This window comes from Crocodylus porosus, unplaced genomic scaffold, assembly GCF_001723895.1.
Source record: "Crocodylus porosus isolate Cpor-Errol unplaced genomic scaffold, CroPor_comp1, whole genome shotgun sequence".
In the NCBI taxonomy this organism is placed as follows: Eukaryota; Metazoa; Chordata; order Crocodylia; family Crocodylidae; genus Crocodylus; species Crocodylus porosus.
Window position 1 is genome coordinate 62,611,101 of NW_017728909.1, and position 12,931 is coordinate 62,624,031.

The 12,931-nt window shown below is 44.0% G+C and overlaps 1 protein-coding gene across 5 annotated transcripts in view; it reads right to left on the reverse strand.

Annotated features, from left to right (window-relative positions):
- Positions 1-12,931, reverse strand: part of KIAA0825 (KIAA0825 ortholog) — a 373,307-nt gene that overhangs the window by 211,545 nt on the left and 148,831 nt on the right. For all 5 annotated transcript variants that reach the window (XM_019532383.1, XM_019532382.1, XM_019532379.1 and 2 more), the window contains one exon: positions 3,872-4,060. In XM_019532383.1, the coding sequence (XP_019387928.1) occupies positions 3,872-4,060 (189 nt within the window). The remainder of the gene's footprint in view (positions 1-3,871; positions 4,061-12,931) is intronic.

Sequence of the window (12,931 nt, forward strand, 5' to 3'; positions counted from 1 at the left end):
AGTTTTTAAAGATCCGTGCCAGGGGCTGGGCTATGACGCTCGCCAGCTCCTTGAGTACCCTGGGGTGTAGAGTGTCAGGGCCGGCTGACTTGAAGGTATCCAGCTTCTCAAGATGTTCCTTCATGAAGTCAGCATTTATGGAGGGCAGGGGATCTCCCTCACCCAGACCTCCCTGTCCCATAGCGGGCATGGGAGTCCCAAGGGACTGATGACAGACCAACGCAAAGTACCCATTTAATAGGTTGGCTTTTTCCTGGGTGTCAGTTGCCCCATCTGGTTCAGCAGGGATCCAATTTTGCCCTTGCTTTTGCTCCGGCTCCCCACATATCTGAAAAAAGACTTTTTATTGTCCTTGATGCTCAAAGCTAGTTGGAGTTCAGTTGCAGCTTTGGCTTTCCTGGTATGCTCCCTGTAGGACCGGACCAGTGCAGAATAATCCTCCTTGGAGATTAATCCCATCCTCCATCCTTTGTAGGCTTTTTTTTTTTAGCCTTAGGTGGTCTGCTAGATCCATGCTCAGCCAACTGCCTTCTTGAACTGGCTAAGTTGTTGGAGAACAGCAATTTGTGGAAGTGGTGCTAAAAAAATTACAATAAGGTGAAGGAAGGTAAGAAGACTGAAGGCTAGGGGCCCAATTGACAAATGAATTAGATTGCAATTTGTGGCCCAGGGGAATTGTCTCTAAAAAAATAACTGGTTAATTTGCATTCAAACCTGAATGGAAAAACAAAAGATTAAACTATAGGGAAAAATATGGCAGTTTCAAGGATAAAGCTATAGGAGAGGACTGGACAGCAAAGCAAGAAAAGTTAGCTATGTTGACTGGAAGGGAGGCTGAGCTTGCATACTTAGAACCTGCTAGTATAGAAACCTATCTAGGGAAGTGGAAGGAAATTAAAGGCATGCATAACTGAAACAGTAAGTTTCAAAGTACAGGTGCTCTTGATTGGCCTGTTAAAATAGAGAGAATCTGACAGTTGGCTCTGTTGGTTTTCTAGGGTCAGATAAGATTGGCCTTGTAGGCACATCCACTTTGGCACTGTAACACCTAAAAACTAGTGTCTTGCTTGAGAATGGTGATAAAAATAGCCAGAGTATGCTATGTAGGTCCTTTACAGAGTCCATGGAGAGATTTTTGTGCCTTTAAAGGTAAAGCAGAACCCCTAAGCACTGAACAGGGAAGTAGCTAAACCTAGCCAACAGGAAACATTAGGCAAAACACTGTGTTTGGACTCCTACCTCTCTCCAGAACTTAGGTGCCTGATCCATGGGTGAACACTAGACTCGGGATCTAGACTACCCAGAGTGTAGATACCTGATTGGGGGTAATGAGGTGTCTACCTTTTGTATAACAGTGTAGTGTCCAGAGCAGTTGCCCAAGAAGTGGGGGACCTGAGTTATAAGTCCTCCAGCCTGAAGAGGTTAAAATGATACATCTCCCACTTGCCAGGAAAATACCTTAGCCCTGGTGCAGACAGAAGTAACAATTTTTGCCTAATCTGGCCACAGAAAGCAGTTCACAGCTGTGACCAAACACAAGTGCATGGCTGCAAACAGCTTAAAAATGGCCGATCAGGTGAAAATCTGACCCCTTATTGCATGAGGTACCAGATAAAGACATTCCAAAATGTAGCATCTTCTGTAACTTGTGCTTGTGAAGCTTCCAGCCTGTCACTGTTTTCAGAGTAGAAGCAGGGGAAAGGGAAAGGAGTAAGTTCAATCTGGGGGGGTTTCAGCCCCCCCGAGTACTGGAGTTCCCCTAAGGTTGGAGGGGGGGCCTCCAATTCACCCACCACACCGATCAGCACCAGCTGGGGAGCCCAAAGAATCAGTTCCCTCTGTTGCCTTTCCCCCCTCCCATTCTGAAAACCGTGAACACTGGCAGACAGCCATGGCCATTGCTAGGGACAACCAGCTGCAGGCTCCCAGTGGGAGATTCCCCTCCCCCTGGAACCAGCAGTGAATTTCTGTTTGGTTTGGAGTAGCACTGTAACTCTGAACACTTTGCAGAAATAGTTCTAAGTTACATCTGGGAGCTGCACTTCTGTCTGCACCCACCAGGCTCTAAAATAGGGTTGGTGTTCTATCTCCACTCATCCTGTCAATGTTGTGCTTAGCAACCACAAGTGAAAGATTCTTGTGGCCAGGGGAGCAAAGAAGAGGGAGCATTACTGATGACGGTACTACTCTGGAAAGGCACAGAGTAGTACCATGTGTTCCAGTCCCTGATGCTGGCATTATTTAGGCATTTTATATTACAGAGTCATGGTAAAGAAACAGAATGATCCTGATGGCAGGGACTGAAACCAAGGTCTCTTCTGATTCAGAAGAGTGCCTTGAGCACTGAGCCACAGACTGCTATCTTTCTATCCCCTTTTTTACTCTTCTATGCCCCCATGATTCTTGTATTCCTTTATGCTCATTAAGCCAGCTTCAGCACAAAGGATAGGGTATGCCCCAAACCAAACTTGTGTAGCTTGGTGGTCAGAGCATTTCTTTCTGAAATGGGAAATGTGGATTTCCTCAGGCCAAGACCCCACAGGTTAAGATATCTGTCAGTACAGTGAGTGGTGGCAGTGATAATGACAGCAGCTTCTGGAACTAGGGCAATTAACATTACTGCTGCTGATTCTGTTGCCATATTTCCAGACCTGTAGGGAGCCCTGTGGGCTAGATCCAAAATGTAGAGCTGTGGCCCATACTGCTGGAAATTTTGCAGAGGAAGGAGTGGTGGCTGCCATAACTCCATATCAGATAACACTGCCACCACCAAATTATAGCCTCAGAAGCCAGGTGATATGTCCATGCTCTAGATTTTCCCTGTGGACTGGCTCCATACCCTGGATCTAGCCTGCAGACTGGCTCTGCACCACTCATCCAGTCTCAGGGCTGGATGAATTGAACACCACTGAGCTTTCATCCTTTTTTCTTTTGCGTGTCCACATGCTTGTCTTCATCCATCTTATATCGCAAGATCCTCCTGGAAGTCTTCTGTTCATGGCTAGAACCCTCTCTTCACTTTCAAATGCTACAGCCATAAGCATCACTCTCCCTTGCATCTTCATCTCGTACCATCCTATAATTGTTACTTGGGTACCAAATAAGCACCTCCACTTCCTCACTACTTTCTCTGGGACCACTGCAGTACGCAGTCTGCAGGCTTTTTTTTTTTTTCTTTCTCCTTCCTTCCTTCCTTCCTTCCTTCATCCCCCAAACTTTCTTTTTCTTTGGGCTTCCACACATTTCTTGTGGTCACCAGAAGCCCTTCATCCACACACCTTGGTCCAACCTTTTGTTTTTAGCCTCTGTTTCCTATTTTCCCCCCTACATGGGAGGGAGCATTTCTTCCTTCTTCTAACTCAGCACCTGACAGACCACCAAAAGAAAGTCCTCATTCCTCTTGAACCAGTCCCTCTTTATTCTTTATGGGTTTTTTAAATCTGTTCTCTTTCCAGAAAGTAGTGGTGAAGATTTGATGAAAGTGTTCCTACTAGACAGCAGGATCAGAGAAACTGAACACGCAATAGCTATAGGAGATTGTCTGCTATCATTCCCCTCCCTTGGCTTAGAATAACATCTCTATGTTAAGGCACAAAGACTTTTGAAAATTGGGCCCCATGCTATCGCATTTTTCCGCAACTACAATAACTGTATATCCCTCGAGAGTCCTACCTTTTCTGCAATGCCTTGATAAAGTGTTACACAGACACACATGTCTTTTACATGATTTTCTGAAACATTTCAATTCTAAAACTAATTAAGGTAAATCCTCATTACTTAAACCAACTTATTAAAATAAAAAAAATTAATACATAGTGCATGCTTGAAAATTAATGCTTTAAATTACTAACTTAACTGATCATTTTCATACCTGACATATTGTATAAGTAATCCCACAGTTGTTCTTTATTCATGTAGCTCTCAAAACCAATGCCAAGTGATTTGGGTGACAATGTACAATAGGATAAAACTGTAAAGATTACTTCAATCCAGCTAGGCTCCTTGCAATTTATCTGTTCTACGTAGGAAATTTGCCCATCACATTTTGGTGCTTCAGTTTCTTAAAAATAAATAAAATTGTGGTTAGTATAATTTCCAATTAATCCAAGTCATGGTAATTGAAAGTATCAATCATAACTTACTTAACATATATCTAAACAATATTTCAAACTACAATATCACTTGCAAAAATTGAAATCTTCTCTTCTACATAATGATATTTGATTGGCTATAGCAACTTGAATTATATGCAGCAGTTAAATAAAGGCCAGAAAAAGGTTTCACAAGCAACAATATGGCATATTCCTATATTAATTCACAATATAATTAGAATGTGTTTAATAAATATAAATTAAAATACAGGTAACTTTTTCTGTAACCATTAGGCTTATGATCAAGAAGTTGTTCTTATCACTTGGGTCATACTCATAACCATTGAATTAATAAAATGAAATTATATAAATCAATGAGTTAATATAAAATTCAAATGAAATGCCACCTGTAGAACATTTCCAAACAACAATTTGATTTATTTTGGTATTTAATTCCTTGTTACAATAAAAATAATCCAATCAGTTCTCCAAAACAAACAACCAAACAAACCCCTCAGCCACAGTAAAAAGCAATCAGGGCTCATGATAGAGGTGATATCTTTTATTAGACCAACAAGATTGTTGCAAAAAGTTTCTTTAATTGCAAGCTTTCAGGCACAGACACCCTTCGTCAGGCATTGGAGAATAGATTGTTAAAGTTCTCTTGGGTAGAAATGAAAGTTCATGTTTTCATAATTTGCATCATCACAGAACCTCACAAGAGAGGTGAGAGACTCTTTACCAGCTATGAACTGCCTGCCCAGAAGAGTATTTCATCTACTGACTCCTCTCTGAAATCCTATGAAACATGAATTTTCATTTCTCATTTCCTATGAGCAGGTGACAGATCACCTGGACAAAAGGGAAGAGGTTGATGTTATATATTTGAACTTTAAAAAAGCATTTGGCCTGGTGTCCTGTGATGTCCTCATGGAAAAATTGGGCAAGTGCGGCCTCGACTATTCCATGGTCCAATGGCTGGGGAACTGGCTCCGAGGTCAGATCCACAGTTTGGTAGTTGACAGAACCAAATCAACATGGCACTCGGTGACTAATGGTGTCCCCCAAGGCTCCATTCTCAGACCCGTACTTTTTAATGTCTTCATTAATGATCTGGACACTGGTGTCAAAAGCAGACTGGCTAAGTACGCTGATGACACCAAAATTTGGGGAAGAGTGTCCACACTTGAGGATAGGCTGGTGATCCAGGCCGACCTCAATAGGCTTGCAAGGTGAGTGTATGAAAACCTGATGGCATTCAATATGGAGAAATGCAAGTTGTTCCACCTTGGGAATAAAACCCTGCACTTATAGGCTTGGCAATGCTGCACTCACTAGCACCATGACCAAAAGAGACTTGGGGGTCATGATTGACCACAAGATGAATATAAGCCACCAATACAATACTGCAGCTGGCAAAGCGAACAAAATTCTGGCTTGCATCTCCTGATACACCTCAAACAAGACCCAGGATGTCAGCTTCCCACTGTACTTGGCCTTGGTGAAGCTGCAGCTAGAGTACTGCACCCAATTCTGGGCTCCACAATTTAGGTACATGGAGAAGCTTGAAAGAGTCCAGAGGAGAGCCATGCGCATGATCAGAGGGCAAGAGAACAAGACTTATGAAGAGAGGCTGCAAGCTATAGGACTCTTCAGCCTGGAGAAATGCAGGCTCCAGGGTGACACGGTAGCAGCCTACAAGTACATAAAGGGTATGCATCAAGATCTGGTGGAACCCCAGGGGATGACAGGATCCAATGGTCACAAACTCCTGCAAGACCATTTTAGGCTAGACATAAGGAAAAACTGCTTTACTGTCCAAGCCCTCAAGGCCTGGAACAGACTCTCCTGAAGTGGTGCAAGCACCTCCTCTGGACACTTTCAAAAAACATTTGGACACTTATCTTGTTGGGATCCTTTGACCCTAGCTGACTTCCTGCCCCGTGGGCAGGGGGCTTGATCTAATGATCTTATGAGGTGCCTTCCACCCCCAATGTCTATGAACCTATTTATCCAAAAAGTACAACCTTATAGCTGGGCCTCCAAGTAGTAACCTTACAGTAAAAGTAGTAGTTTTTTCAGCTGATCTAAAAGGAAACCTATAAAGATTACTAGAGTAAGAATTTTGCACATCCTACTCAACTATCACATTCCTCTCATCAGTGTTACTGTGATTAATTTAGGAAAATGTGGACTATCTTTGGTAAAAAATGGAGGCAGATGAAGTCTCAAAAAGATGAGATGCAGATTATTTGAATTCTAATATGAAACAGAGCATTTCTGAAATTCAGTGACCTCTCAAATTGCTTCAGCTATTTTTCTTTTCATGTACAATGCAAACCTGTCTGAATGGTAATAATGTGTCTACATCAAAGCAATATGTTTTCTTTAAATATGTCAAGTACCTTGATGTAGTTCCAATGGCTTCCATTAGGATAATGTGAAAGACTCAGCTCTCCCTACAGTTCCTGAAACACATTTTATATGAATGACTTACAGTATAGATAGGCATTACATTTCTAGCAGGAGAAATTCAATGTTAGAAACTGGAGTGTGGACATGGTCGACTGGTGCCACCTGAGTGGGGGGGCACTTGCCCCCCCCAGCTGTCAGCGGCTGGGGGGCAGATCCTCCCACAGCTGATCCCACAGGCTGTGGGGGGGGGGGGGGCACAACTGATCCTGCTGAACTGCAACTGACAGTGGCGCACAGCTGGCACTTCTGGGCATGCCACTAGCACTTCCAGGGTGGCAGGATTGGCTACAGGGGGTCCGCTTCTCCTGGCGCACTCCCTAGCCAGTGCTCTCGGGGGGGGGGGCACCTGTACTCTCGGGGGGGCACCAGCGCTCTTGCCTGCCCCCCCTGCCTGGGAATGCTGCTGTCAGGGGGTGCACCAGCGCTCTTAGGGGGTGCATGTGCACCCCCTTGCACCTCCTACGCATTGCTACTGAGTGTGGAGGCGTTTGTGCAGTTTCTCCCATGGTGAAACAAAGATCTCTTCTGCAGAAGACTTTCTCCCACAGGATCAAATGCCTTCATACTTCTCCTACTTGACTCCTCCAAGAGGCCAGAAAAAGGCCAGTGTGGGGAAATACTCTCCATGCCTTCCCCAGTTGGGGGGTAATCCTAGTCTGGGGAAGGTGTAGGGAACAGGCGCTGCTGGACTCCTCCCAGATCTAGAGAGGTGTGGCACAGTGTTCTTCCAGTCTGGGGGACACAGAGGGAGCATTTCTCAGAAGCCAACTCCTCCTTGGCCCAGGAAGAGTTGAGCTGCCACTGCTCCCCAAGTGTTCCCCAGACTGGAGTGCCCCCAGTCTAGCAGGACACACAGGGAGAATTTCTCAGTTGCCCAACACCTTTCAGGACTAGGAAAGTCACAGGCAGCCTTTTCTCAATGTTCCACTCCTCTCAGAGACCTGGAGGAATGGAGCAGCAGATGCTCTCTGAGCTTTCCCCAGAAGTATGACGCATTGTCAGAGCAAGTGTTTGGAACATGCTTGGCATGTTCCTTAAGATACTGCCTGTGCACTGCAAATGTATCTTTAGCTACAACTGCAGACATATCCTTAACTATAACTGACCTAGGTCCTAAAAGACTGGTATCATCACTTAGTAGTAGTGCAAATTGGTTATAACCTTCACTAAAAGGGGCCTAGAGTATTGAAAAAATGAGACCTGAGCCTCCACAATAAAAAATGTATCACTTTCTCCTTGACAGAAATCATTCTTTCAATATCTATCAACACTTCTTTTAGTACTTTTGTGGGTGGCCACAGTTTTTGCAAATACCTTCTAGTCAGAAGAACCTTTGGGGGAGGGTTAAGTAAGTTTGCTTATTCACTTAAGCAAGCAAATGAAACTCAATCTTAGATTATAGTTGCTGTTACTCTTCATATGAGAAAAATAAAGACTAAGGAAAGTGACATAAAAGAGTAGAGAAGGAAAAATATTTAGAAGCAGTGGGCTCCTAGAAGGGCGGGCAGTTCAAATGCAGAAACCTTGGAATAGCCAAACCGAGGGACAAGGCTTTGAGCTGAACTTACATTATTGTATTCGTTATTAATAAAGCAAAATTCTATAAAAGAGTAAGTTTGGATTTAAATATTGTGCTCTCTAAGTACAGCCAGATAGGAAATCATCTAATTCCTGGGGTCTGGGACTTTGAATTAATTCAATCTAAATTTTCTTTACATTGATACTAAGTATTATGCTGCAGCCACAGTCTGATGTACTAGTAAGTTTTAAAAAAGTAAAAAGAGATGGAGGTGTTAAAAATGAAATAACAGTTAAATGGAGGTGTTTGTGTATGTATCTTCCTAAAAGTAGTGTATTTGCAATTAACTTGACAAATAAGCAGCATATTGTCTTCCCTGGAAAGACCAAGTAAATCCAAGAGCATGACTACACTGTTAAAAATTTGCTAATTTCAAAGGCTGTTTCCAGACATTAAAAAAAAGTGCTTTACTGGAAGAAGCAGCATGTTACTTCAACTTGGCTCTGCAGCATCTGTAAAGACTGGGTGCTTCAGCAGGGCTTATGGCACTTTTATCTAATATTCAATCAGCTATTAGATAAGAGAGCCAAAAAAGCTCCACTAATGCACCCAACTATATAGACATTGGGCAAGCCAAGTACAACTAATGCGATGCCTATTCTGGGCATATGCTGGGCTCAGTATGGGAGCATGCTTAGTTTAAAGTAAAGCAATATTTTGGGGGTTTTTGTCTTTAACTTCTGCAAGCAACAGAATTTTATAAATTAGTGGAATTTTGGGGAAAGAAATCAAGTTATAAGATATCTGTATCTTTTCCATCTGACCATGAAAGAAATTGTCCTTGTAACCGGTAGCCTTATCTTTCATATCATATGACCACCTTATAGGTTTTCCACTCCTTAGATTTGTAAAGTAAAAGTTCTTTTCTGTAGAGAATTTCACCAAACTTCTAAAAATGCGTTGAGGGAAACTGTTGGCTGGTCAATACTTTTGAAAATGAGACCTCTTATTTTAGATGTCAACATATGGATATAAGCAATTAGAGTACATACTTTTGAAAATCTAGTATCTTGAATTTCTGTTTTCCATGTACATATATATGAAATATATATAAATAAATATTATTTAAAATTTTTTAATGAAAATGTCTATTTTACTTTGACATGCTAAAGACTTTAGCTGAGATGAATCAATCATTCTGTGCCAAAATAGTCCATCTTAACATGTTTTTTTTTCGGGGGGGTGGTTATTGTTGTTTCGGTTTTTTACAGTCAGTCCTATCTACTGTAAGATGAAGTCTTGGCTAGGTACAGGTATTCAAAAAGCCTGAGCCTGAATTGATTCAATCTTTGCAGGTTAGTCAGTCTAACTTGACTAGGTTAAATCACTTTGTAACTGCACAGACATGCCAGACATGCAGGCACATGCCTGCAATGGCTCAGGCTAGAAGCCGGGGTGCACTAGAGTAGCCCTCCCTTTCTTGTATAGTGCTGAGAGGGGGTGGCCAGCCCCCAGCAGGATGCTTTGATTAGGGAGGTCTACCTGCACCATCCCAGGCTTTTCTCTGCTTCCTGCTCAAGGAGCAAAAGTGTTGCTAGACCCCAACCCCCCTGCTAGCACTCTGAGGCAAGGGGGGTGGAGTGTGTGCAGTGCATGCATCTGTTGATGATACAGAACTTTTCAACCTCTCTCCCTGCTTCTTTATACTGTCTACAGAAAACTGACAAGTGAGCAAGCCAGCAAGGGCCTGATAACAGTGTTTATCACCTCATTAGCAAAACAACCTCTGTCCATTACTTCAAACTCTTCTCAACAGGTCAACTTACCAGCTGACCTGTTGATTAGCTCCAAACAGCCCTAAGCGGTCACTATTCTGTCTGCCTGTCCCAGTGAAATTGGAGAGACTCGCACACAGAGGCACCTCTCAGCATTAGCTAGCATACCACATGCCTAGGGTCTGTGGGGTTGGGGTCTATGCTGTGGGAGATAGGAGGGAGGGAGGGGGAGGATCTTGGCTTGTCCAGCAAGCAGTAAGGGGGAGGGAAAGGCAGGGAGAATCCAGTCAGTCCCTGCTGTGCCTGCAAGTCTCTGCCGGAGCTCCAACCGGGGAGTAAAAGGGAGGGGCCAGCACTGCTGTGGAGCAGAGAACCCTGCCCAGCCCAGAGAGCATGCCAGGATGCTGGAGGTGTCTGGTTTATCTTAAACCAGCAAGGGGTCTGGGACAAACATTGCATAAACCAGTTTGACCCAAATCAGTTAAGTCTGATATTACATTCAACCAGGTTTCTCTCAAACCAGCTTTAGCTGTTTTCAAACTGGTTTACGTGCACTGAACATCTGTTCTGTTACAGGTTTAAACCAGTTTCTGATTACTTAAACCAGTTTATGTGTAATGTCTGTCCCTAGCCCTTTAGAGAAGCAGAATTACAAGAAAAGTAATTTACCCTTATTTCTACCTTGCTGGACATGATCTACCTTTTTAGAGATGTCTCCCAGTAACTTGCTGACATTACCATGCTGATCCAGCTTTTATCAGCTGCCTGTGTAGTCATGAAATTATTCTTGCTGCATTAGGAGAATCTTCTGAGATTGCCTTGAGACACATTCTTCCCCAGTGAATTCTTACAACTAGGGTGGGCTCTAAAACATAATACTGCTGCACTTTTTGCCCCAAGTTAATAGCCAAAATTCAGGGTCCTGCAAGTTGCTTCTGTTAAGCAGAGAAACTGATGGAGGTAGGTATTTCTTTGATTCAATCCTGTTTATTTGTGAAGAATACATTGTTTTTCCTTGATGGTTAATAGAACAGTGGCCAATGACAACACAAAGAGGACTAAAAAATGATAGAATATTTAGACTACTTTACTTTGTCACAGTTCTGAAACTCTTTCCTCTAGCACTCCAGCAAAATTTCTCTAGAATTTTTCTCAAGGTCATGATCTCAATGCTTGTTCTGCCACCTCCCTTTTTGTTGTTTTTCTATATCTGTTTCTGTGTGATTCTATCTGCTTCTCTCTCTCACAAACACACACAGATATCTCTTTCCAATCAATCATATGTTAACTGTTAAGCTTTCTATCAAATGATAGTGGAACTACCTTATTGAGCCACATGGCTACATTTTACTCTCTCTTTGCTTATAGCTTTATTCTGGGTGTAGGCCTTGTTGTTTCAAAATCAAAAGATGATTGACAGATTTTTACACATATTCTGAATGATAAGTGGCTGTTATCCCTGCCATTTTAATGAAGTATAGCCTAATCTTTAACACCCCCATCATCAAAACAGTACTAGTCATCCCAATGCAGCCTAAAATTGTGATACTTGAAAAATCCCATCCCAGACATAAAGGAGCAACTTAACATATTATAAATAACACGATTTACAAATGAAGACACCCTTCTCTTCATTTGATACCCATTTGACACTGTGAAACCCCAAAGCCTAAGTCTATCCCAATCCATGCAGTTGGTCCAATTAGACATATCACCCACAGAAATTCTTCCCTCTTGCATACTTCCTGGACCATCATGGCTACATCAGTTATTACATATTTACAATTTATACTATTTTTTAATAGAATACATTGTAAATATGTAAGTGTGGGACATTGCCATGTGACTGCCCCTCCTGGAGAAGCAGGACACTGCCATGCGGCCACCCCTCCCTGAAGACACCTGGCTTGTCCTCACCCTACTCAAGCTGGCCATGCCCACCAGCCTCCACTACATGGGCCATCTCTTTGGGGTGGGCAAGGCCACCACTAGGGAGGCATTCCTGGAGGTCTGTGGCGCCCTCCAGGACATGCTGAGGCACATGGTTCTTCGTATATATATGTGTGGTAGTGATGGCAGAGTTCCATGCCCTGGGATTCCCGCAGTGCATTGGGGTGCTAGATGGGACCCACATTCCTATCACCAGCCCGCACCAGTGTGACTGGCCCCATTACAGCTGCAAGGGTTTTCACTCAGAGGTGCTCCAAGCTGTTGTTGACCCCCAAGATGCATTCATTCATGCAAGTGCTTGCTGGGAGGGCAGTTCCCATGATTCCCACATATTCTGGAACTCTGCCCTGCCAGGCCTGGAGAGTGGGCGCTTTGCACCAGGGGTGCCAGACATGCAGCTGAGTGCCATGGCAGTCCCTCACCTCTTCACTGGGGACCCTGCCTACCCACTCCTACCCTGGTTCATGCAGCCCTATACCAGCCAGCTGGACCCCCACCAGGCCCACTTTAACTGGTGCCTGGGCCAGACTTGCACCCTGGGGGGAGTGCACCTTCAGCTATCTGAAGGGATGCTGGCACACCCTTACTGCCCACTTTAAGTTTGCCAAGGACAGCCTCCCCCAGGTTGTTACAGCCTGTGTGCTGCATAACATATTTGCGGCCCATGGGTGCTCTTCTGCAAGGCCTGGGTGGAGGAGGCACAGCATCCAGAGGCCATCTGGCAGTAGGAGCACCACCTACAGTAGCAGCAACAACAGGCCCCCCCAACCCAGGCAAGCCACACACCCACCACTAAGGGCCAGGGCACTGGGTGCAAGAGGCCCTGGCTGACCACCTCCTACTGCACTCCTCACCGTAGCTTGTCTGGACTGCTGCCCATGACCCTCTGCTCACCCCTATCATCATGAACACTGCAGACATGTCTCAGAAGAACAACAGTTACTATTCCCCTCACATCAAACAGACTCCCACTCCCTCCCCATCAAGCCAGCCCCTCCACCTCCCACCCCACCCACCAATAAAACATCTTCTTCCCTATGCAAACTATTTATAAAATGCTCTGTGTGCTGTCCTGCTGTGGGGGGCTGTGGGATAGGGGCACCTAGAGGGCATAGCCTGGT